The sequence below is a fragment of the Ceratotherium simum genome, chromosome 11 (assembly GCF_057802395.1).
Source record: "Ceratotherium simum simum isolate JZ-2026a chromosome 11, ASM5780239v1, whole genome shotgun sequence".
Classification (NCBI taxonomy): Eukaryota; Metazoa; Chordata; class Mammalia; order Perissodactyla; family Rhinocerotidae; genus Ceratotherium; species Ceratotherium simum.
The window spans coordinates 20,264,991-20,291,222 of record NC_141910.1 but is presented as its reverse complement, the minus strand read 5'-3'; the positions used below and the strand labels follow the sequence as shown (position 1 = coordinate 20,291,222).

The 26,232-nt window shown below is 41.1% G+C and overlaps 1 protein-coding gene across 2 annotated transcripts in view; it reads right to left on the bottom strand.

Annotated features, from left to right (window-relative positions):
• SPRED2 (sprouty related EVH1 domain containing 2) overlaps nucleotides 1-26,232 on the bottom strand; it is a 115,450-nt gene that overhangs the window by 20,400 nt on the left and 68,818 nt on the right. For both annotated transcript variants that reach the window (XR_015553637.1, XM_087436652.1), the window contains 3 exons: nucleotides 12,613-12,790; nucleotides 4,022-4,190; nucleotides 1,576-1,640 (listed from right to left, as the gene is read on the bottom strand). Coding sequence is in view for 1 of the 2 variants with exons in the window: in XM_087436652.1 (XP_087292778.1) it covers nucleotides 1,576-1,640; nucleotides 4,022-4,190; nucleotides 12,613-12,790 (412 nt within the window). In the remaining variant the exon portion in view is untranslated. The remainder of the gene's footprint in view (nucleotides 1-1,575; nucleotides 1,641-4,021; nucleotides 4,191-12,612; nucleotides 12,791-26,232) is intronic.

The following is a 26,232-nucleotide window of genomic DNA, read 5'->3' as shown; positions in this document are numbered from 1 at the left end:
TTTACATAGTCTGTGCTATTCTCTGAGCCTCTCAGGGGTTAATCTCATCTCTGTCTGAACCATCCTATGATCTCCACGAGGGCTGGAGCCGTGGTTTACACACCTCTGTATTCCCAAAGTAGCGTTTTCCAAACTACCAGTTGCTTGATGAGTGCACTGGGAAACAAGGATAAAGGGTTGCAACCAACATTTTAAAATACGAAATAAAAACTAGCTCATACAAGATACTCTTGGGACAATGGAGGAACTATTGGGGAACTATTAGATATTATGAAATTCCTATTAATTTTCTTAGCTATAGGAATGGTGTCATGGTCGTATAGCAGAATGCCTTATTTTTAGGAGATGCATGAAGTATTTAGAGGTGATTTACTTTCAACTGGATCAGCAAGGGCCGGCCCAGTGGCTTAGTGGTTAAGTGAGCACGCTGCGCTGCCGGCGGTCCGGGTTTGGATCCCAGGTGCGCACCGACGCACCGCTTCTCCGGCCATGCTGAGGCCGCGTCCCACATACGGCAACTAGAAGGATGTGCAGCTATGACATACAACTATCTACTGGGGCTTTGGGGGAAAAATAAATAAATAAAAATTAAAAAAAAAAAAAATGTGTGTGTGCGCGTGTGTAAGTACACACACACGCAAAGATAAAGCAAACGAGGCAAAATGTTACAGCTGCCGAATCCAAGTGTAGAGTATACAGGTGTTCACTGTATTATTCTTTAAATAATGTGCTTGAAAAGTTTCATAATAAAAAGTAGAAGAAAATAAAATGGAAGAGAAAAAAATCAGAATGCAGAGCATGAAGTGCGACCTGGTTTCAGGTGTCTGTTGACGTGTGTGTGTCCTAGGTTACAACGTAAATGTACTTCTTACTGTGGGTCAAGGCCAAGAGTCTGAAAATGCTGCCCTACAGCTCCTCGCTGCACCGAGCGCACAGCAGGTGCACAATGAACTATTTGTTAATTAACATCCAGAAGCACAGGACTGAAATGAAGAAGCAAGCTGAGAAATCCTTTTTGTCTCCAGTTACATCCCATTAACTCAAGCTGAGTCCAAACAGCCACGTCCTTTCCTGCCTTAGCACACTTGGGCCCAACCTCAGCTCAGCCTTCAGGCCATTTTTTTTATCAGGTATTTAACTACTCATCATGAAGGCTACTTCTGGCTTTTTCCCTGGAAGCCAGGGAGGGGGCTGTGTTAACAGAAGACTGAGTAGGGTGACCACTTGTCCCAGTTTGCCTAGATTGAGGTGTTTCCAGGACTAGGGACTTTCAGTGCTAACATTAGGATGGCTCCAGGCAAACCAGACAGCTGGTCACCCTAAATCTGAGGGAACCTGGGACAGGTCGGAGAGGGCTGACGCTGTTGTGCCGTGTGGCCGATGGCACCACTGCAACATGGGCAACAAAGCCAAACCCAGCACAGCAAAAACTGTGACCAGACAGAGATCTCCCCGATGGCACCCCAACAGCAACAGCAAACACCAAACTGCACAGTGTCTCTCAGGCCCTTCAACAGAACCTCTCTCTGCTTATTCACCAACTGATCTGGAAAGCAGAGGACCAAGGGAACTTACCGTAAAAACGTCATCATCACCAACCTCAGCTTCATTATGGATGGTGGAAGATGATGTTGTTGAGCCTAAAAGACAAAAATGTAAGAAAAAGTGTTTCCAAAGAGGATAAGTCAAATCCAATCATTTAAAAAGTATATTCTAATAAAACCACATTCTATTCCTTTTGCATGGGAATCACCAGCATAAATATGTTACCTGGGACTGAAATGCTTTTAATTCCCTCTTCTTTAACTGACTCTTGCCAGGACACTCCCTAAATTAACTTTGCCTACTGTTGTTCTCAATGAATCCCTCAAACTTGTGCACAGAGAGGCACCACGGAGGAGGAGAGAGGAGAGCCTGCCCACTGCTCTGAAGGGCATGCGTCATACCAGCCTCCACCAGCGATGCCCCCCAGTCAGACCCGCCACAGTCTCACTGTGTCAATCGCACGTAGCTTTCTGTTCTCTTCATCTACCAATGACAGGGTTTGACTAAATAGCATGTATGGTCACCTCCTGTTCTGAAATTCAGACACTGTACTCTAAAACCCAGATTGTGGGAGCCACCATCTAAGCTGATACCAGGGTAAGGAGGTTTTCTCTTACAATACCAGGACATCAACAAGTTTTCTCTGTTTCTCAGGCCAAAATTTAGGCTCATGTCAGAAAACTCAGTTTATTCCATCATGGAGTGAATTGGTTATTTAGGGTTCAATTTACTTACTTGTTCATCTCTTTCTTCATTCTGGTTTGCAGATCAGTATAACTTCCCACTTGGTCCTTTAATAGCACCCAGTAATGTGTGGATCAATTTAATTGACACCGTTAAAGGCCAAAAGGAAAAACATTTAAATGTGCCTAAGTGATAGACGTACCAAGAGGGAAATTTATTTTCTATCTTCTCCTTTTCTTTGTTAGGTCTTTAAAAATGTGCATTTAGAAAATATTTTGCTATTACATAAAATTGGAATTAAAAGAATTGCTCAGAAAGGGATGAGAAACATTTAAATTTCCAAAGAGGGATTGCAGGAGGAAAAATAAGTCCCACAATACCCTCTGTGCAATTCCTATTGATCTTTTGGGATTTTCCTCCACTATTTGAATTATTCCAGTCAATTAATGTTTAAGGCAAGTTTGACAGAAAACAGCTAGGCAGAGTGTATATAGAGAAAAAAATTATAAGTAAGAGAATCAAATTGTGTGTGTAGCTTCAGGGATTAAGTACATGGACATACTGCAAACTTCGATCAATAATATAGGAGCTATTTTCTCTCCAAACATTTAAAAGCTATGGTTAATAACATTTTAAATATTTGCCACCTTATGTCAGACCTATGATGTGAACACTGGTTTTTTATTATCTTTTTGGCTACCAGATGGCTGCAGTTAACAGATTTATGTTCTAGCTAGAATTGTCTTACTACTGATATTAAGCGATTTTTCTTTTAAGATTTGCTTTTCTCTCTTCCCCTATGACTTCAGAACACTTTTATTTCTTAAATGAACGAAACATATTCTTTCATGATTAATTTCCCCAAATTCTGAATTTGGCTTTAATATGCCTTGCTTGATCTTTCTTTCTTTGCAGGGCCCTGGCTATGGTACCTTTAACTCTGTGATTTGATAACAATGTGTTGAAGAGGAGAATTTGTGTGTTTGCATCTGTGGACTCTAGAAAAGCCCATAAGAATCGACGGCCCAAGAGCCTTCCAGGCCATGATCAAATGCAACACAATGTCTACTACCCACTCAGACTAAGGCCTGCTCAAATCAGGGCTCCAGGAGTCACAGATCCCTTTCCTTTTCAGTGGCCCCCATAGACCCTGGGCTCTGATTATAGGAGGACAGTGGCTGGGCCTGGAGCCTTCTGGGCCCATTAGAATCCATTCTCCACTTCTGACCCAAGACAGATCAGACCAAAGCTGTTTTAGTCAGGGAAAGGTGAAACCTGTCAAAAAGTCACTCACATGGTAGTCCAGAACTTGTCTTTTCAGAGCAGAGTCTAAACCAACTGGGATCACTTCTTACTTTGAAACCCATCTCATTTTCCCCTGCACTTTCACTTTATAATCATTCTCCTTGGATGTTCCTCAAGTCTTGGCATCTACTGACCTGGCCCCCAACCCTCCCGCAAATAAACCACAGATATTGGGCCGGCTCTGTGGCTTAGCGGTTAAGTGCGCGCGCTCTGATGCTGGCGGCCCGGGTTCGGATCCCGGGCGCGCCCCGAGGCACCACTTCTCCGTCCAACGCGAGGCCGAGTCCCACATACAGCAACTAGAAGGATGTGAACCTATGACATACAACTATCTACTGCGGCTTTGGGGGGAAAAAAAATGAATAAATAAAATCTTTAAAAAAAAAAACAAAAAACCACAGATATATGATGACAGACCCAACTGGAATTAAAAAGAACTTGGAACATTCCCAAAGTCCCATTGAGAATGCAGTGACAAATTCATTACCTTCTATAAGGTCTTCGATTGCTTTCCTCACTCCCCTGTCAAAGGCTCGCGCGTCAGCAGGGCTTTGGAAAGTAAGTCCAAACTTCCTATTGTCGACCTTCCAATGATGAAAGGTTGGGTTGGCTTTGGTGTAGACCAAGTCCTTTCGTACATAGCATTCCAATACCACCTGAAGGATGGAAATGCACGGGCTGGTTACTTGTGAAAGTCATGATGGTGTCTTGTTACCAAAATTTAACTAGGAACTATCCATCATTGGTGCAACTAATGAGAACCCCCCCATCCCTGCCTTCAAGTATCTGAGGCTCTCCACCTCGGAGGAAGCCTTTGCTTGCCTCTGTTGACCATCCACTCTTGCCTTTGGTGACCCCCTACTGTACTGCTATACTCCTTAACCACACTTTTCATCTCACTCATTTGTCTTCCTCCTGCCCCTGACTCGGGGGCACTAGGCTGAGGCCTAGGTCTTGGGGTTTTGCTCAGTACCAGGTTTACTGCTTCTGTGTCAGGGCCTTTGTATTAATGACTCTCAGTCTTCTCTCCTCTTTCCTAATGGGTATTTCCTAGTGACCTCAAATTCAACAAGTTGAAAAATTAATCTGCTCTGAAATTTCCGCCACTAGTTTCCTCTCCTAACTTCCCCGTGTTTAGCAATGCCAATCTCTCTCTGTCCATTCTCTCTGGCTCAAAATCTCCATGGTTATCTTTGCCTCCTCTGCTTTCTCTATTCCCTGTACTATTAATCACCAAGTCCATTTCATTTTTCCTTTAACATGTTTTATATCAACCCCATTTCAGTTGCTACCACCCTGATCTGGATCTCTATTAACTTTTTATCTGGATTATTAGAACAATCTCCAAGTTTTTAGCAATCTAGTCTCAGAATTGCCTTTTACTAAGCTAGGACTTTGAGCAGATTGTCTCAGACCCTTGATCTTTTTATCTCTAAAATGGAAATAACACCAACGTTATCAATGAGAACATACACATGAACATGCTCTGAAAACACTGAATAATGAGTAACTTAACAGGGTCACACTCATCCCAGTATATTTCTACCATCAAGTTTTACTCTTTTAGTTATTCCATTTCTTCTTGTCACCTTCACAATTTAGCACTCAATTTCATATTATTCTTTAACAGTTTCATGTGCATTAGTCTTGTTCCCCTAACCAGACTGTAAAAGATCAATATGTATTATTAAATAACTCCTTCTGTGTCTAGCACAGTGCCGTTCTTGGTAAGGATACTAGAGTTTAATATTATAGAATAAAAGAAGCATTGCAATCATGTGAGTGTTAACTTCATTCTTTATTCATAAAAAACTCCAAAATATCAACAATATTTATTCCTATGGCTTCATTATGTATACCAAAATGATTTTGCTAAGTTTTAATAGCTTTGATGTTGTTCTGGCAAAGCTCTGCATTTAACAAAATGAGATGTTATTAATTTTAGACTAAGCGAAGGAAAAGAGTAAAGGCCTCCCTAAATTAGTATAAATTCAAATCAGAGAATATCTTTAAATGAGTAGAACTGTCAAGAATACATCTAAGCAAACAGAAATTAAGTGTTGCCTAATAAATGTTCCCTAACTTAATAGATGAGAATAATAGTGAAACTGTTTATATCAAATAGCAGTCCCAAGCAGTTAACTTGATTACATTGTATTAAAAGAAGACAACAGTACGCTCACACGGTTCTATTTATAATTAAATTGCTTATTATGGCCATTTTTCCCTAAGAATAGTGCAATGATTAAATGTCAGCCCAGCCCCATTCCAAACTGGGGAAATCCAAATAACCACGGCTTTAACTAACAAATGTTATCTATTTTAGAATTTAATTGTCTCAATTCAAAGTCTCAAAATAAACTTTTTGTAAAAACAAAGACTTCCAGTTTTTCCATACTTTTAGGGTGAAAAAAAATTAGTCTTTGGTTGACATTTTCCAAGTTTAACATTATTCCAATGGTACATTTTCTTAGAGAAGTTTAATAAATTCTTAGAAAAGTAAAATAAGTTCAGCCACCTAAATTCTGAGAGGGGGAGGGGATCAGATACCATCTCTTTATGTCCTCCTAAACAAAATAAAAAATGACATCATCACATATCTAAGTTTAATGACAAAAATGAAAAAGTTCAGATGCTTTAATCTTCATGACAGGTATAAACCCTCTAGTGAAGTTTTGGCATTAACTTAAAACTTGAGAAAGGCTTTTAAAAATATCTTTTTAAATGAGATGCATAGGGAGAAAAAAAGTGATTATATATTCTTGTTGGAGGCTTTAAAAAAATCTACACAAGAAATATATTTTGTAAGAGATTTAAGTAATTTAGATGAATACATGAAGGCTCTGTTCTTACTCATCTCCCGCCACACCCTCAATGCCTCTCCATTTCCAGAGTCACACACTGTCAGTATGGTGGGCACTATCCCAGCTCCCTTTCTGTGGCTTCTTTATATACGCACATAAGTTTGTGCGCGCGCGCGCGTGTGTGTGTTTAAATGTAGCCACACCTAAAAATTGCTCTGCAACTTGCCTTTTATTTTCCTTAAAAATATGTCTTAGAGATACAGGAAGGTAAAAAGGCTTCTGTTTAATGGCTGCATAATATTCCTCCATATGGATGTATTAGAATCATTCAGCCACTCTCCATGCTAATGGGCATTTAGGTTATTTCTAATTGGTCACTTTTACAGACAATGATGGACTGAACATCTTTATACATGTTCTCAAAGTTTGGTCTGTGGGCTCCTGGGAGCCCTCGCTCGCCCCTCCTCAAGGCCCTTTCAGGGGGTCCAGGATGGCAAAACTATTTTCATATAATGAGACTTTTTTTTCCTTTTCATTGTGTTGCCATTTCTGCTGATGGTGTAAAAGGAATGGTTGGTGAAACCGCTGTGCTGTGGTGTCAATCAAGGCAGTGCAGTGGCACCAAACTGTACAAAGGTCACTGGATTCATCACTGTCACATCATCAAAGTAAAAAATGCTAGTTTTACACAGGATTGTCCTTGATGAAACAGTTAAAGATTATTAAATCTTGACCCTTGAATACAAATCTTTTATTTTCTGTGATGAAATGGGAAGTACATATAATTGGATTCTCATTGCTGCCTCTGCATTCAATCTGCTGTAACATGTTGCTTTGGTTGAAATATATGAAGAAACTCGGGCTTTGCACAAACATGTAGCCGAAAAAGCGAACAGTATTTCTAATAGCCTTTTCTCTTCTGCCGCATACGGAGGAATGAGGGTTGTCTCAAGGAAAAGGACTTGCGCGACTGTCTCAGCTGTGAGTTGAACTAACTGCTTCTTTCATGGATCACCAGGTTTACTTGAAAGAACAACTGACAAACTGTGGTTATTCAGACTTGGGTATTTGGCAGACGTTTTCTTGAAAATGAACACAGTGAGCCTGTCACTTCGAGGAAAACAACTGGAGGTATTTGTTGCCGATAAAAAAATTTGAACTTTCAAGTGAAAATTAGAATTTTGGACAGCTTCCTAATACTCGAAGACTTCTCTAATGAGATTAGTGGTGATGTTAAGAAATGTGATTTTTGATACTGTAGAATTAAATGTATCAACATTTGGAAGATCTGCTTAACTTAGTATATCATTATTTTCCAAATGACCAATGCATAATGTTACAAAATCAGGAACAAGGAAAAGACCATTCAAAGTGAAAGATAAATCAGCGGATTTTAATGTAACAGAGTATGAAAAGTTCATTGATAGGGCTTCCGATTCCACGTTTAACAAACTACTACGAGCCAAGTTTTGGTATAGTATCAAAAAAATATTTCTACAATTAACTGAAAAGGCTATTAAATACTTCTCCCTTTTCCAACTACATACCTTTGTGAGACTGGATTTTCTTCATCTATTTCAATCAAAACAACATATTGCAACAGATTGAAAGCAGGAGTAGATACCAGAATCTAGCAATTTTCTATTAAGCCAGATATTAAAGTGATTTGCAAAAATGTAAAGCAATACAACTCTTCTCACTAATTATTTTTGTTTTGGAAAATAGTTATATAGAATGTCATAAAGAATGTCATTTATGCTAACAGTATAATATTTTTTTTTAAATTTTACTTTTAATTTCAATATGGTAAATATTAGTAGCTATAACCCATACAAAACAAAAGCCTTTTGGGCTCCTCAATAAATTTTTAGAGTGTAAAGGGATCCTGGGCCAAAATGTTTGAGAGCTGTTGCTGTCCATAAATCTTTGTGTGTAAGTCTACTTCTGTAGGGTATGGTTTAGATGTGGAACTGCTGGGTAAAAAGGTATATATATTTAAAATTAATATCCGGGCCGGCCCTGTGGCTTGGTGGTTAAGTGCGCGCGCTGCGATGCTGGTGGCCCGGGTTCGGATCCCGGTTGCGCATCGAGGCACCACTTCTCCGTTCATCCTGAGGCCGAGTCCCACATACAGCAACTAGAAGGATGTGCAGCTACGACACACAACTATCCACTGGGGCTTTGGGGGTAAAAATAAAATAAATAAAATCTTTAAAAAAAAAAAAAATAAATAAAATAAAATTAATATCCTCCCAAATTGCCTTTCAAACAGCTTGCCAGCTGGAACCCCCAGCAAATGTGTGTGAGAGCTCCTGGGTCTGGAAATGGGCAATGACTGGAATGATCGCTTTAGGTTCTGCAGTTAATCTTCATAAGGTGGTTTCTCACTGGGGTCATTTAAGGAGTAAACTCCACTAGTCTATCTAAAATAGGATTCAACTTAGAAATTTTAAATTTACATATAATTTGTCAGGAAAACTTGATTATCCTCAACTTACAAAAGTTATCCAAATAACAAGTTGTGAATAGATATCTGGAACACAGACTTTTCCCATAGAAACAATGGCAGTTAAGTTCACAGGCCTCAACATACAATTCAAATAACAATAACAAAAGCCAACGTGCTCCTAGAACTGCACTGCATTATAAAAACTACTGACAACACTGTTTCTCTCAGAAAAAGCATTTCATGTCCTAGTTGGAATACTGGGAACTCTGATACCATCCATCCACTGTATTCTAAAAACGATGTCCACTCTTTCCTCATCATTCTACCATTTAGAGGGGGCTCCTTCAACAACCCACTGCATGTGCAGAACTCCTGCGGGGGTTCATACTCTCCAATGGGCAGAAGTGCTGCATTATGGAAGCTTTGAGGCCAAAGGAGGAGTCACCATATCTCCAAAGGGTGTGTGTGTGTGTGCGCGCGTGCGCACGCATGTGCACACATGTTGTGGAACAAGGCAGGGGGAGGAGGTTAAGTACCACTGACTACAGGAGTCCAGAATTTCCCAGAGTGTGAAATAGGCAAGGTGAGGGATGGAAAGACAGAGAAACACAACTGTGTGTATGGGTGCATGATTTAAGTACCAGTGGATGTACAAGTCCAAAAGTGTAGAGTCAAAGAATGTAAAGGGGACAGGAGGAGGGAATGTAGCGATGGAGAAACATGATAGGGGAGGGGATAAAGTACACTCCTGTGCAATAGCAACAAACAACAGAAGCCGGTCCACAACCAGGGCTGCCCTATTAGTATGCAGAGTCAGTATGAAGGGACTAGGTCTTGGCTTCACAATGAAATGGTTCCCCATGCTGGCTCTGCTAATCACTGCACGCCTAAATAGGAAATGGATGACTTCTTGGAGCACTGAGGTTCCCCACTACAAAGTGGAGATAATAGTATTTTCCTCCTTCAGAATTTAGCAGGAATTTAACTGAGATTATTTACATAAAGGGCCTCAAACAAAATGGTATAAGTTTACAATTATTATATACATGGGGCCGGCCCCATGGCTTAGCGGTTAAGTGCGCGCACTCCACTACTGGCGGCCTGGGTTCGGATCCTGGGCGCACACCCACACACCGCTTCTCCGGCCATGCTGAGGCCGTGTCCCACATACAGCAACTAGAAGGATGTGCAGCTATGACATACAACTATCTACTGGGGCTTTGGGGGAAAAAATAAATAAATAAATTATTAAAAAAAAAAACAATTATTATGTACAAGTTAGTGGTAAGATATAAGTTTATAAATGTATTTATAAAATGAAGGAGCTGGATTAGACAATCTAAAGGCCATTTTAGGTTGATATATTCTAGGACAAATGACAGAAATACCAGGAAAAAATAGATCTAAAAATATATAATTGTTCAGGTAAGATAATCTGCTAACACAAAAGTAATAATAAAAATAAAAAGGGCCGGCCCAGTGGCGCAAGTGGTTAAGTGCACGCGCTCTGCTGCGGCAGCTCGGGGGTTTGCCGGGTCGGATCCTGGGCGTGCAGCGACGCACTGCTTGTCAGGCCATGCTGTGGTGGTGTCCCACATAAAGCGGAGGAAGATGGGCACGGATGTTAGCCCAGGGCCAGTCTTCCTCAGCAAAAAGAGGAAGATTGGCAGATGTTAGCTCAGGGCCAACCTTCCTCACACACAAAAATAAATAAATAAAAAGCGAAAAAGTGAACACATTTTTTCCATCAAAATTTTTGTAGAAAAAGAACACCAACTAAAAAATGCAAGCAACTGATTATAAAAATATTTGCAGTATATATGGCAGATGAAGATCGATAGCTTTACTACACAAGAGGGCATACGTATCAAGGAGAAAAATAAGGCCTCAATAGGTAAATATGCAAAGGACATTAACAGATAATTCAGTTACAACTGTTTAACAAACAAAAAAATATTTGATCTCATTAGTAATTAACAATAAGATACCACTTTTACTTTATCAAATTGATAAAGATTTAAAATATCTGATCCTCAGTGTGCTAGAAGAAATTCTCATATATGCTGGTAGCAGTTCTTTGTATAAGTATCAAAAGTCATAAAAATCTGATGCCCCCAAATTATTCTGAGAAAATAATAAATGTGGAAAACGCAGGCAGGTAATACGGTGGGGGGAGGGGGGAGAGGGAAAGAACTTTAATATGTGACACTAAGGAGATCATCAAATAAACAATGGAACATCAACCTGATACCAGCAACATGGAAAATTTCTCATAAGAAGTTAAGGCAAAACAAATGAGATACAAAACTGTTTATGAGCTCTGATTACAGCTATGTAAAAAAAATATGCACAAGGGGGAACAAAACTACATCAATGGGCTATAAAGGTGGTTGTGCATATGTAAGTTTGGCTCAGTTTTGGGGTCAGAGTGACAGGTATCAAATACTGGTTCCGGGCCCCCCGGGATGGGTCATCAAAGAACACGGAGTCTACCTGCATCTTAATTTCTTCAGTTATAATCATACAGGCTGCTGTAAGGATACAAGGATACAACTTAATTAAAGGACAAGCAACGTATTTAGCACACGGTAAATCCTAGATAAATGGAATTATTTTACTTTTTATTGTTAGTGTGGTTACATTGCCTTTGTGACTATCTTACAAATAAGAACGTTTTAATTATTTGACTATCATGTAGGGAATTTCCTGAATGGACATACTTCTTAAAATGAGCTATATTCTGCCTTTTAATTTTCATTTTCAGAAATGAATCAAGCGTGAAAAGAGCATTTCTGTTAATCCATATGTAACATTTACAAATTGTTCTGTCTTATCTGTTTTGTAAATTTTTTAAACAATAAAATTCGCTGCAAAAGAAGATTAAATTTGTACCCTGAGCACATAAAACTCAACAGAAGCCTCTGTTAAGGATCTCAAATGTAATACTGACACATTCCTGTGGTGTCTTTGTATTTTCTCTGTTGGGATCCTGTACGATCCTGCACGATCCTGCACATTTTGAATCAGCAGTTGGCTTTTGAGTCTACACTCCATGATCAAACACAGACAGAAGCAATGGTCTTTCAGGTTCAAGGCCACCAATTAAAAATAGATTGAGACATTCAATTTTCCTTCCTATCACAGATTTCTTCATAACACAGAACTGGACATCTAAGTTCCTTCATGAAACTATGATATGAACTATCACCACACCCACCCATGTGGATAATGATTACTCTCCAAGGTGTTTATTTTTAAGCATGTAGAATTGTTATAGAAGTGTGATAGCACTATTTTGTTACTTTTTTTTTCCAAACACGTTTTATTCATTAGCTTATGAAATAAAAGCTACAGTATCTTCTAGATAAACATTTATTTAGAAGTAACCAAACGTCAGATGACTTTCCTTCGCATTTTACCTCTCACCATCCAAACCTTGATGGCATGCTCCATGAATAAACCCTACATTTTTAAAAACTCTGACTTCACAGCTCACTACAACGTGATTCATAATAAAGAACACACTTTTGTTGTGAATATCTTGTTACAGTGACAGAAAGACAGCTTAATTAATCAAAGACGCAAACAAGACAGCCAAATATGACTTCTAAGCATCTGAGTTATACGGTGTGTGGTAAAAAGTGACTTCACTGGAAAGCCAGGGTTACATTTTACAATTTGGCACCAGCTTCAGAGTTCTAACTTTGGAAGCTTTCGTAAGAGTTTAAGTCAGAGGAAGATGGGAAAAAATACCTACGGAGGAGGGGTATGATTTAACGTCAAGAAATTAGTCGTTGCTAATTTAACCCACACGTCTGCCATTACCAGTTTGTCTTTCTGTCGTTCACCATGGATGAGAAAGCCGCTTCGTCCATTGCCTTCGGGGTGCATGACCTTACAGACCCCCACGCGACTGATCCCGCCTCCTTCCTGTGGGAACCATCCCCCGCTGGAGTCATCTCTGGTCATAACCACAGCCTTGACACGCACAATATAGCTGTCACTAAAACGACAACAACAAGAAGAATGGGGCATGACAACGGTCTGGTAGCTGCAGGACATGTTTCACAATGCAAGATGACCACCAGCCAGCATTTTCTGGACTCATCAAAAGAAAATCTATGCCTGGCAGCAACCTTAAACAGGAGCCCATTTCAACTCTTAGGGAAAAAACAAAACACTTAAACTCAATATAAAAGTACATTTAAAAGTAGATGCCCAGTAATTAAAAAATATTTGTGAGTCTTTGAAGATGTATGCAGGCATAATATTCTCTAGTTTCGAGGTATAAGCATTAATAAAAAAACGAATGAGCTGATCACCATAGTTTGGTATCTATAAGTTAGGAAAGGCAAATCCACTCACTTAAGAAGATATTATGGTTTCAACCCTTAAAACTTAGTTTACAATGAACGACCAAGCTAATAATCTTCTGATTTAGCATAAGAATCAGATACTCCACTTTCAAATCACAAATTCACCATGCAATCATTTATATAGATGGGAAAATATTTCAATTCAAATACCTTTTACACACATGTAGCCTTCTGTTTATGATTTTATTTTTTCCAGTCTAAACTTCAATTTCGCAATAAGTTCTTTTGCACATTTGCCAAAAACCCTCTTCCTCCTCCAGAGACCAACTCTAACTTCTTTTCATTCTTCATCACATTTTGAGAAATTTATTTGGATTTTCAGCAAGGCCATTAAATTCTCACTTGCTGTTTTCTTTCTTGGATAGAATTCAGTTTTTACTCATTCAAACATATATTCCTGTCTTCTACACACCAGACGCTATGCCAGATTCTAAGGAAACAAAGATGCAGAGCAACACAGAACCCGTCTTCCTGCGCCCCAAGACCGGTGCTCAGAGCCCGGCCACCACCATCTGTAACCTGCTGGAGACCATTTAGAAGGTCCCTCTGCCCCACATCCCTGGCTCGCCTCACTCACTCCCCAAAGGCAAAGCCACCCAGATTTCCCACAACTCCCTGTGGCTCACCCTCTACTGTGACCCAACTCCACTCCCACTGTGCCCCCGGGACTCAAGCTCCAACATCCCCCTTACTCCCTCTTCCCTTCCTCAGACCATTCCTTTCACTTTTTTTTTTATTGTGGTAAAATATACATAACGTAAAAATTTACCATTTTAAGCGTGCAATTCCGTGGCATTAAGTACATTTACATTGTTATGCAACCATCACCACCATCCATCTCCAGAACTTTTCTCATCTTGCAAAACTGGAACTCCGCACCCATTATACTAACTCCCCATTCTCTCCACCATCTAGCCGCTGGCAACCACCATTCTACTTTCTGTCTCTATGAACTTGAGTCCTGCAGGTACCTCATATAAATTCTTTTCACTTTCTTAACCTAAATGAAAAGGTGCTCTGGGCTAAGCCTCTGTGGCCCACGCACATGGGGCTGCTTTCTCTCTCCCACAACCCTCCATGCTGAGCCTGGGTGTGGGTAGGGTATTCACCTCTGCTGCAGGCTAGTGGCCCTTTTTTTCCAGTTCCCCTGAAACTCACAAGTCTGACCATGCCCCCCACTACCCTTCTTCAATCTTCTACAGACCTCTGGGTCAAATTCCCTCATTCCTTGAGGACGTTAGCAAGTGGGCTCAGTGTCCCTCCATCTCTCCGCTATGATCCCTGTCAGGATTCTTCGTAATTTCACCATTCAAACACAGGATCCTTCCAATTCTTGGCCTCCCAGTTTCTGGAACTCTTCTCCTCCAATGCCCTTGTCTTACACCCAATCTTAGCCACCCATGCCTAGGTCACAGCCTTGACCTTGTCATTACCAATATCTGCACAACCCCCATAACCTCAATTTTAAGCATCCTGCTCTTCAGCCACCACCTCCCAACTTTGCAGCTCTCTCCCTCCAGACTCCAATAATTCTTCACCCCGCTGGGGCCAACAAGTTACTGTTCCGACCACCTTTGCCCTCTTCTCCACATCCCTCACATTCTCACTTGATTTGCTACTCAACTTAAGTTCCATAGTCTATCATGACACACTCTTTTGCACAAAACCTTAACACGTTTGCCCTCTCTTTCCTCATAGTAATTGCCTGGCGAAACTCCAACCCGGGTGAAATCCCACCATCTACTTAACTCCATGTCCCACCTAGGCTGTTGTACATGGTTAGAGGAAAAACTCCATTCTACTACGCTGATAGGTGTAGTTTTAAAGTCATAACCACTAAACTCAAGTGGGTCCTCAAGTGCCACCCAGCATCCTGTTACATTTCCCCAATCCGTCCCCAAGAAGATTACTTCACATGTCCTCTGACCCCCTCCCTCTCAGATGATGGAGGAGCTTGCTTTAATTTCACCCAGAAAATAGACACATCAGAAGAGACCTTGCACCTGTGCCTGCCAGCATGCCCACTACTCTGTACCAGTACTCTGCCTCTTCTCCTGTAACTGTGGCTAAACCATCCACGATCCAAGCCACGGCCAACAACTACTTAAATACTTTCCATGTGCAAACAGTGCCCACATTCACATTTCTACCCAGATCTCTTTCCTAAGCTTCAGATCAGTAAAACCAACAGCCTAAGTGATTTCCCGGCTTGGGCATCTAGTAGGCATTTTAATCAGCATGTTTCAGATGGAACTCCTGATTCCCAACACCTTCCTATCCTTCTGGTTCTCCCTTGGAAATATATCCAGAATCCACTTTTTATTGCTTCCATCGACACTGCCCTGGATCCCAGCTGCCATCGCCTCTCAGGCTATTGCAATAGCCTCCTAATTGGCCTCCTTACTTCCACGCTTGCTCAACTTTCTAAGAAAACAGAAAGGTAAGTCAGATTGTGACACTACTCAAACAAACCCTCCAATAACTTCCTATATGACTGAGTAAAAGTCAAATCTAGCACTTATCTTACCACTGTCTCCCTTGCTCATTCCACTTCAGTCCCATTATCCTTGATGGCCCTCCACTTAAGCATACCTCCACCTCAGGGCCTTTGCACTTGCTATTACTTTTACTTTAAACCCCATTTCCCACTCTTCTCCCCCTATACCAACTAGGCTCATGCCTTTATTTCATTCAGGTCTCTGCCCAAGGTTATTTCACCAGAGAAGACTTCTCTGCCCACTTTATCTAAAGTAGCACCCTCCATTCCTCTTAAATCTTCTCACCCTGCTTTGTCTCTCTACATGCTACTAAATCAGCATCTGTCCTGTTTGCCTACTTTTCCCAACTAGAATGTAAACTCCATGAGAGCAGGGGCTTTGCCCTTTCTGTTCACTGCTGGATCCCTAGAGCCTAGAGCAGTGTCTTACATGTAGAAGGTTGTGGAATGAATGAGTTAAATACTCAATATTTATAAACAGGTTTTTAAAAAGTTATTTGTAGCTAACAGAATCCTTGAGAAAATATAAGGTGTTCAATACTCATTTGCTTATGGGCCACAATAGCTTAATTGGGATAGGGTAAAGATTTCTTTTTCATTAACAGGGAAATGGAATTAAAAAATCACATGGTTTCTATCGTTAATCCATTCATCTCAGGATTCAACATGCATATTCCTTTAGATCATAGAGACTAAGAACATTTTATAACATTTGCTTACGTTAGTTACATACAAACAACTTGATAATATCCTTTTTTTCCCTATACCCCATTTATTCTAGAAACACCAAGGGTCCCCAGGATTTGGAAATCTCCAGTATGAAACACAGCTTTCTCAGCTCTTCTGAGAGCACACTATGGGTTCATCCGAACAGGAAATGGCCAAGGTGAAACTCTGCACACCCCTTGTTAAAACACGATTTTACTTCTTTTGCGTTGCAGCTGTGTGCTGTTCTCCTTCCTTTGAGGGGATTAAGTAAACATGAAAAAGGGAAGTTGCATTACTTACACTAGTGCCATAAACTTGTTTCCAAAAGGTATTCATTTATTAGAGATTTAAAAAAATATCCCACCCCTCGGCTTCCAGACTACAGGGGCTTTTAATTTTAGTTTTTCCTTGTGGTCTGCAGCATCCTCTTTCCTGCCCTGATTCCTCCTATGCCCCTTCCTGAGGGCACAGACTTCTCTGTGATGGGGTGTGTATGGTGGGGTTGGGGGGACAGAAGCCCCCCCATCTCCTCTGGTCTCCTTTCCGACAGCCAGCAGTAACTGAGGCATCTGGCTATTTAAAACAAGGCAGGGGGATAGAGTGTTGCACTAAAAGCTTCCAAGGATGTCTGGATAATCCAGCTGCATGGCCACGTGCCAACTGCTTCCTATCTGTAGCGTGTTTATGTTACTTAGGCACTTCACCCCACCCAGAACAGAAACGACAATGAACTCTATTACCAGAAAGGTATAAAGGAGGAAAACTCCCTTCCCACCTCCTCTCCTTCTCTTTCTGGAAAGAATTAAACAACATGTTTAAACCAGATGTGGGGTTTGTTTGGGGGAGGTTGGAGCAGGAAGGGCAAGGGCAGATTAGTTTTTTAACTTGCACAAGGAATATATTGCTGGTATGCTTTAGAAAAATTTCAAAAAATGCTATCATTGTCAAAAATAACAAAATTTTAAAAAATGCTTCTGAAAGTGGCAATTGCTAAGCCAGTGGAACTGATCAGGACCTGGTATAGTTCCACACGTGGGTCCAAATGCCAACTGAATGGGGAGGCCTAGTGTCTGAACTTGAGCTAAACTGCCCCCAAACATCAATGTCATTACAAATGGTATTTGACTACCACCATCCAAACAATACCATATTCTTTAGATGCGTTATGAGTCAAATTGGCTTTTAAGAATTGCACTGGGGATCTGCCACTTAAATGTGGTTTCTTTAAGGAGAATCTTTGTGTTCCCAACACGTGGCCTTATTTATAAAAACAGGACTTGCTGTCCCGTGATCACTCAATATGCAAAAGAGGTAGGTGACATCCTACAGCAGGATGGGGAGGCACAGAACAATTTCAAAACCAGATTTCTATTTCGGGGTGCTGATTCCAAGGAGGCACAGCAAGGTTTGGATCTCAGGCCTTTATGTTCTAAGCTCTCCAGATTCAAAGCAGGTCCTTTCTGGGCCACGTTACAGACGTAAACAAAGGAATTGTAGGAAGCGGTGACGAGGCACCTCTGTGTCCATAAATAATGTTCAGAGCCAGACAGGTCAGCACTGCCTTGACCTTCTCAGTAGCTGAGGAAGCCTCTTTTGGAGCTTCAGTTTCCTCATTTGCAAAAACGAAGAGAGGATCTACCCTGCTGGGAGGTCCTGAGGGTTAAAAGCAGCAACAGAGGTCAAGTGCTTGCACTCGCTACAGAGAAGTTGGGTAAGCTGTAGCCATCAAAATTATTTTTGCTGCAAGGCTGACTTTGATTACAAAACAGGTCCTTTAAAGACCAGCCCCCCCCAGCCACTAAGGAGTGGGTTTCCAGACTGCCCACTTTTTCAGCTGTAAGAGAGCAGAGTGGCGGGGAGACTATCAGGCCCCTGACAACAGGAGAAAATCCAAAATGGACCTCCAGCAATTATCAGTGGAAGTCAGATTTACAAAGAGCAGGTCTGAGCCTACATCTCAGGCACACCTGTAGAGGAAAATAATTCCATCTGCCATCTGTGAAGGGCCCTCTGCTCCTGCCCCCCACCTCAGCTTCAGGGCCTAGAACTTTACATCCCCTGTAAATACTTCCCGGCCCCCTCCTCAGGGCCAGCCCTTATCTGATTACACAGCTCCTGTATCTCTCCATTATGCTAAACATTACATTCACTTCCTCCCAGGCCTCTTATCCACCCTTCTCCACTTCACCAGACCTTGAGAGGGATTAGCCAAGATCCCAGCCTCTCAGGCTCCCTCTTCCTCCCAGCACAACCCCCAGTCGCCAGCTGAGCCAAATATAACACCAAGTCCTCCAGGGGAGCCAGACGCACTCTTCATTGTCATCACTTCCTTCCCCCACCCCCGACCCCCGTCTCGCTTGTGCCTATAGATTTATAAAGGCTCTTTGATTTCATCAGATTATATATGTATATATCGAGTATTATATGTGGGTACAAAACACAAATGTATATGAAATATAAATGCCCAGTCATCTTTTTAGAAAGAATCAACCAAATATTTCAGCAGAATCAAATGTGTTGACAAGCCAAAGATACTGGTCATATTCTATTTAAGTGGGTGGTGGTTTTGAGATTGGCCGTTTTATTAAGTATCAACTACTTAAGCATTGTTTAAAAGTGAACTGCCGTGGTTTTAGAAATTTATGTATTCAGAACTCTACAGGCAAGGAAAGTTCTACATAGTGTAGTTTTATGCATGGTGGTAATGTGATTTTCAGCTCTGCACAAGCCACTAAATGTAAAGCACTTGCTCTGCCCGCTGACACACACAGGAAATAAGACCTCTATCTTAACTACTAAAATGTGTACTGTTTATACAATGGGCCATTATAGAAAACAGTGATAAGAAAAGCCTGCTGAAGATGCTAGACCCGGCAGTAGCCAATTCTGGTGAAGGCACCAGCTCTCTTCTCAAATGCTGATGAGCAGGCACAGTGGAGCAGAGAAGAAGTTTTCTGAACATTAAACGTTTGTTTCATAAAAGAGAACCGGTTTGCATGATCTCAGAGCTGGGGAAGCTGAAAAGTGGGCTAAGATCACTTAAGAAGTCTTCCCCACAGTTATTTAACATCCATGAAATCAGCCATGAAGTACACTTGATGGAGAGTCATCTTGGAAACTGCCCTACCCCAGCATCTGCTAGTAAAAGATCCCATGTACTCGGACAGGTACTAACACCATAATTTTGAACTCATGGTGCCAGGGCACTCTGCTAGTGACCAAATCCACCAGACAGGAAGGCAGGATCTTCAGTCCAGTCTTCACCGTGTCCCCACTTTTCTGAGATGTCACAGCTCATCCTGCCCATGCAGAGTAATTCCCCCCAGAGGATTAGAACAGATTTGTTCTATGTTTTATCTTCATGATCAATTTAGGCATTTTTAAAATGGTATATAATGAGTTTCCAGGAATGGAATCCCAATATATAACGTGGTATCCAAAAGGTGGTGATGGTGGCTGTTTGCCTTGCAACAACTGGCGATGTAACCTTCATCCAGAACCCAATTAGGCTGAAAGCCAGGGGTCCTGCTTATATTGTGGGAGCTCCAGAGGGACTGTGAATAGGTTTTCCTCCTTTACTAGGTGCTGGGCTCAGAACTGGGAGTGAAGATACTAGAAAATGTTTTAGGAATCCTCACTTTAGTCTTGCACCATAAGCCAGTAAGTTCTGCTGTACTACAAGGTCACTAGAGCATCCGTGTCCAAGTTCTTCCCTCATCCAGAGGGGGAGGTATGGGGCATGCCCATTCTCATCCTGGCATGCCAAGTATAAGCCCAGCATCTTTGTTGTTGATGCTCCCTAGCTACACTGAGGCATATAAATAGACCTATTCACCCACACACCATTTTCTAGTGCATATATTAGAAAGGGTTGCTTTCTCTATTATGGTGAAGTACACTGCCAGCACAATTGATGTTTGAAATAGGAATGATTATTAAATTTAGTAATTTATAAATCATTCTTTAGAACCAACTCTAGCAAGTGCAAGTTTTAGACACTTTTACTTTTATTTTCCTATTGAAATTTTAACACAAAAATACTCCTTCAGAATAACTACTGCAAATTCCCTATTTTTATAAGCTAGTGATTCTCTGATTCAAAAGAAATGCCTATACCTTGTTTAACATACAGTGCTGATTTAGCATGCTATGTGCCTCTATAATATTTTCCTTTAAATTACAGTGCACTGTAAATAGACACACCTCCAGTCTCCAGAGTGCTACCTTACACTTTCAGGCCACAAGACACAGAGCAGCACGTGTACTCAACATTCTAGCACATTCTGTTGCCGATGGGGCCGAGACAACTGCCCTGCAGATGTCCTTGGGAATGGACGCTCTGCAGGGCTGTCGAAAGTTGAGGGTACCGGGCAGTGTGCTGTTCACCACTCTGGTCCCTCGTTCTTTGCTGCTGTGTCTTGTGACCCATAATGGCCAAGAAGAGGAAATGAAGCAAAGAAACAAAGGAACAAAGGGCATGGCTGGTAGTTAAACTTGTAAGCTTTACAGAGGTTTAAGAGGCCTTTGAGGAAATAGTTGAGGAAATACCAGAGGCAATCAGGGATCCTCTGACTTCCCCGCAGCCCAGGAGCACTGACCATCATCAGTTCAGTGAGCTAGAAAAATCTCTGGCCCAGGCAAGTCAGAGCATCTGGTGGCCCCCGTCACCCCCCACCCCTCAGTGAGAGCCCCAATCCTGGGGCAAGTCTTCAAGGACTGTGAACGGAAGGTGGTGATGCCCACGGCAGTGCCCAGGCACGCTGGAAATTACCTTAAAAACACTGATTTTGGCGTTTCCTTCTCAGCCAGGTTTACAAAGTTATTGGACTCACTCCACTGTAACTGTGTTTAAAATGTAATTTTTAATTTAACCTTTAAGTTTCTATTGCTTGTAGTCTGAACATGCAGAAATCCTCCACAGGAAAAGAGTGATTCAGCCGGATTCGACTTCCATTGCTCTCAATTGTTTTTTACTTTTGTAAAAATCTTTTTACAAAAATCTTTTGATTTTATTTATTTAATATATCAAATGTCTTAAGGACGGAGCTATAGTTTTTTAAAAAAAGCAAAAATAAAACTTTTCCTACTAACATTTAAATTCAGCACTTAAATTCAGATACCACAAGAATACTAAATATGTAATATCTATGAAGATGGATCACTTCTGACTGAGGCACAATAAAGATAAAGGCGCTAGGGCTGCTCTCCTAATGTACAACCCAAACCAACACACTGGGCAGTTTTAAACCTGGGCAATAACGTGTTTGCTGAAGTAAATCAGCTTCAGCACCCAAAAGCAATTTTAGATGTTGTGTCTAAGACAGATTTTTTTTTTAATGCCTCTTTGGCAACTCTCCCTGTGTCAATATAACTTCCCTGAGCAAGTACCTCTTGAGGTGAGTAATGCACCCGGCCCGGCGAAGAAAGGCCTGGCTGAGGTCAAGCCTGGGAGATGCGGCAGGACAGGCTTGGTAGTTTATTGTGGGGGATGCACAATCCGTGAAGAAAGTAATCATTTTTTCTTGAAATTTGGAAATTTGCTCTAATCCCTACTAATAGCAGAAATCCTAATTTCGCCACCCTGGGGGTTCAGAGAACTGGAGATTCCTGGGTGATGCCCCTTAAATCCTAGGTGGGTTTCTGGTCAACCACTTAGGACCTCTGTATCCTTATCTGTCAAGTATCTATACAGGGGGTAATTAATAACCTTAATAGCAGGCTCTGGAATGCATTTTAAATTATTTTTGAGTTTTAAAACACTGGCTCCAGAAAATTAAATGAACTCATACTACCCTCTAACAACAATAAAAATTCTTAGATTTGGAAGTAAATATAATACAATTTTTTACTGAAATAACAAGATAAATATATACATGTATATGTGTATTTTATTTTAATGTTAATTCTGTCACAGCAACAGATTCTCTAAACATTAACACGGATATTTTAAGATCAGCTAAAACATTTTAGGAAATTATGGTAAGATTTTATCACAACAGTTCATTAACTTTCAGGGCATCTATTAGAGATTTCTGAATTTTTAAATCAAAAATCACCAAAACAGACAACTTTGACATGAGCAAACTACCTTTAAAAATGAAATTTATTTTATTCAAACCAAAGTAGAATGAATCTACTTCTTACAGACTGTAATGGTTCTGTCCGGAAGGGCTGAGTTTCAGGGTGATTACACAGTGTGAACCGGGGACAAGGGAGTCCTGGCGGGTGAGAGGGCAAAGCCTGAACCTAAGTTTATGATTTTGCTTTTATTGTCTGCTGCTCTGCTGAGCCCGGAGTTCAGTGAAGTTCATAATTAATCAAGATCAAAGGATTACCAACTTAAAATAACTCACCCCTGAAGAACCCTTTCTTCTACTTTTTACTCTGAAAGCAATAATTTTCTTTGACTTTCCCTCTGTTTTATACACCCTTCCAAAAATGGTATTTACGATCCACATTTAAACCCCCAAAGGCCAGCTAATGGAAATGTTAGATTACTAAACAAAATTAACTCTCACCACATTAAAGCACATGTGTAATAGAAAAATTGGTACTTCAAAACACACATGGCAAAAAAGTTGTTTAAAGTTAATAATCTCCAATTCAGGTCTTGGAATTGCAGCCCTGGAACTTCTGCGCCTGACTTTCTCAGAATATATTTGCTTTCTTTCTCCTTCAATTGGAGAAAACAAAGGAAGAATGTACTTCACGATCCACATGCTGAAATGTTTTAGGGAGAAGGGCACTAATATCTGTCACTTACTTTGAAATGCATAAAAAAATAACATGGCATCTTGGATGGAGAGAGGGACAGAGGGAAGGATACATGTGTGTGTGATAAAGCAATAACAGTAAAATGCAGGGTGCAGACTGGAGCTGGTGGGTGTTGACTGTACACTTCTTTTGACTTTTCTGAACATTTGAAGACTTTTATAAGGGGGAAGAGAGAGAAAATTTATAGTGCTATATTCTAAATGGAGATCAACGCTAAATCCAAAAGATGCTGATAATGGTGCTGAAAAGTCTGGGATCCAGGACACATTTCCCACTTTTTACCTGCCACCTGCTCCAACCCCCAAAGCAAACCAAGGTCAAAAGGTCAGGAAATTACTTTACCAAACTATGTTAATACCAAATTCTAAACCTACAAATCCTTTACGAGCTTGTCCTTAATAAGACCTGTTCTCAAACAAAAGAAGGTGACAATTTAGCCCACAGGGAGGGGAAAAAAAAGTCAGCATATGGTGCTAGCAATACGCTGACTGGATTTTAAGAGGCGCTCTGCTTATATCCCAACAGATCCATTGGACATGGATGCCCTTTCAGGGGGCAAGAATTACCAATTCATTTACTTCCTTTTCTTCTATGATTCTGCCACTTCCCTCATTAGATATGAAAAGCTAACACACAAAGAAACAAACAAAGCACACGCAAGGCATCTGTTTTCCCTGAAGCATTCAGGACCTCTTTCTAAGCTAGACAGAATTGTAGAAACCATCTACTCTAGACCCCTCACTTAGGTGGAAAAACTAAAATCCAGACTGGACAGGGGACTTACTCAAGGTCACTGGTATTAGGGACCAATAAAGACTAAGATCCATCTCTGTAAACAGCCCACACTTTGTTTAAAAGGGTCCTGTGGTGCGGCAAAGGTCTCCATATCAAGCTAGGTGATCTAGAGGATATAAGAGAAGGTAGTCTTATTGGTCTCTTAAAATTTACTGGATAGGCAACCGATTGCCAAAGGAATCCTAAGGAGAGATGACGAGGTATCACTAATAACACAGCCACATGAGAAAAACCCGGTGGAGCTCAGGGGTGGGGCTGGGAAGTTTTATTCAGGTTAACAAAGCTTCACGCCAACAGAGGCCATCTTCATTCTTGGATCCGTCAGTATAACCAGTGCCGTAAGTCAGCAGACAACCTCTATTGCCCATCTCCCTCCCACTCCTGGGTGAGACACCCCAGATTCTACTACTGAGCCTCAGTTTCTTCATATGTAAAATGAGGGGTAGGAGCCCAATGACCTTTGAGGTCTCTTTTCAACTTTGGCCCCCTTTCTGTGTTTAAAAAAAAACAAACATTGCCTTAAAGTCCTTTAGCTGTGCCAGAGGGCTTAGCGAACATAAGCCGCCCAAATATTCTACAAAAGCAGATCAGAAAACTTTCAGCAGTAAAATGCAACTGAAAACATCTTTTGAACTGAAAAAACTCGAAACCACAAAGACCTGAAACCACGACAAACTAACAGCTATTCTCTGAGTGCAAGTGTTATTATGCAATTATACAGTTCCCAGGAGCAAAAGTGGTCTATCAAAGTATTTTGAAAAAACAAGAAAACAATGAAAAATTAGTTTTAATAAGTTTAATAAGATCCTTTGTATAAGGATAAAATAGGTACAACCTAGCCATCTAGCTGGGTTTATGCATCCACAAGTGTCAGATTCTCTTTAACATGGAATAAAATCCAAGACATATTTATGGAACAAATGCAGGCAAAGATGATGAGAAGAGGGAGGTGCCCCCTCTCCCACAGAATTTATTCTACATGCTTTATCAATGGACTCCAGACAGATACTCCAGTACCAATCTTCACTATATTCAGAGAGAAAGGGGAAAAATGTTGGGAAGAGGTAATGAAGCAATTGCTTAACTTGAAAATGGGCAGAGACATTTATTCGTAGACCTTGGATAAAGCAACTCTGTGCACTTCAAGTTTCATGTTGGGTCCAGGCTGCTTCAACGTCACAAACGAGCTCTGGTCCATAAGTTTTCTTGTAAAGCAGTTGTTGATACTGGAATGTATTTTCCCCACAGGAAAAACATAAAATGGTGAGCAGCAGGATTCCCAATCCAGTCCATGAAAGCCTAATTGATTCCTAAGATACCTGAATCACAGGTATAGTCCCAAATGGTTTTTATTGCCCACTGACAGTCTCCTTAGCAGAAGCCCCTTTCCAGCCTCCAGTGGGAACGGCCAGTTCTGTTCAACTCTGGCCAAGAGTGTCCCTTTCTGGGTGTGGGGTGGGGGAGAAAGGGTAAGCAAGGAGAAATTCTTAAACTCCCAGTTTAGGCTTCATTTTGAGGTCCCTGGAATTTGGCACCACTGGATTTTGAATAGCTCTAAAAAGAGCCAAGCTGATGATTATCTGCTAATAAGGTTGAGAATCTTTACACCGAAGCAAGCAAGCTGATAAACCAAAAGGAAAGCACTAAATTACCCAAACTCACAACTGGTTTAAATGTAAATGTAACAATGGCATCAATGCGTATTAGGGCTGTCACTTAGGAATTCCAAATAAGTGTTACTGGGGAAATTGTTCTTTTCTTTTATGGTGGCAATGACTGCTGGCGAGCAATTAGAAGAGCATGAACAAGATGCTTCGGGCTCACAGGATAATCACGCAGCAACGGATTCCTGACCAGTTCTTGACCACACAGAGGGATGGGATTTGACCTCCGGGGGCAATTTCCTTCTGAGTTATTACAGAACAGAGCCATCCACTTGGTACACGTGCTTCCATTAAGTTACTTTCCTGCCATAAAAGAACTGGGCAGTAAGGAGAATGTGTAGGCCAATAAGCTACCAAGCTTGCTGCTTACAGTTTAACACGATATTCTTAAAATACTGTTTCATTTATAGCAGGGTATTCTACTTTGATTTCAAAAAGAACTTCCAGGCCGGCCCCGTGGCTTAGTGGTTAAGTGCGCGCGTTCCACTACTGGCGGCCCGGGTTTGGATCCCAGGCGTGCACGGACCCACCGCTTCTCCAGCCATGCTGAGGCCGCGTCCCACATACAGCAACTAGAAGGATGTGCAACTGTGGCATACAACCATCTCCTGGGGCTTTGGGGAAAAAAAGG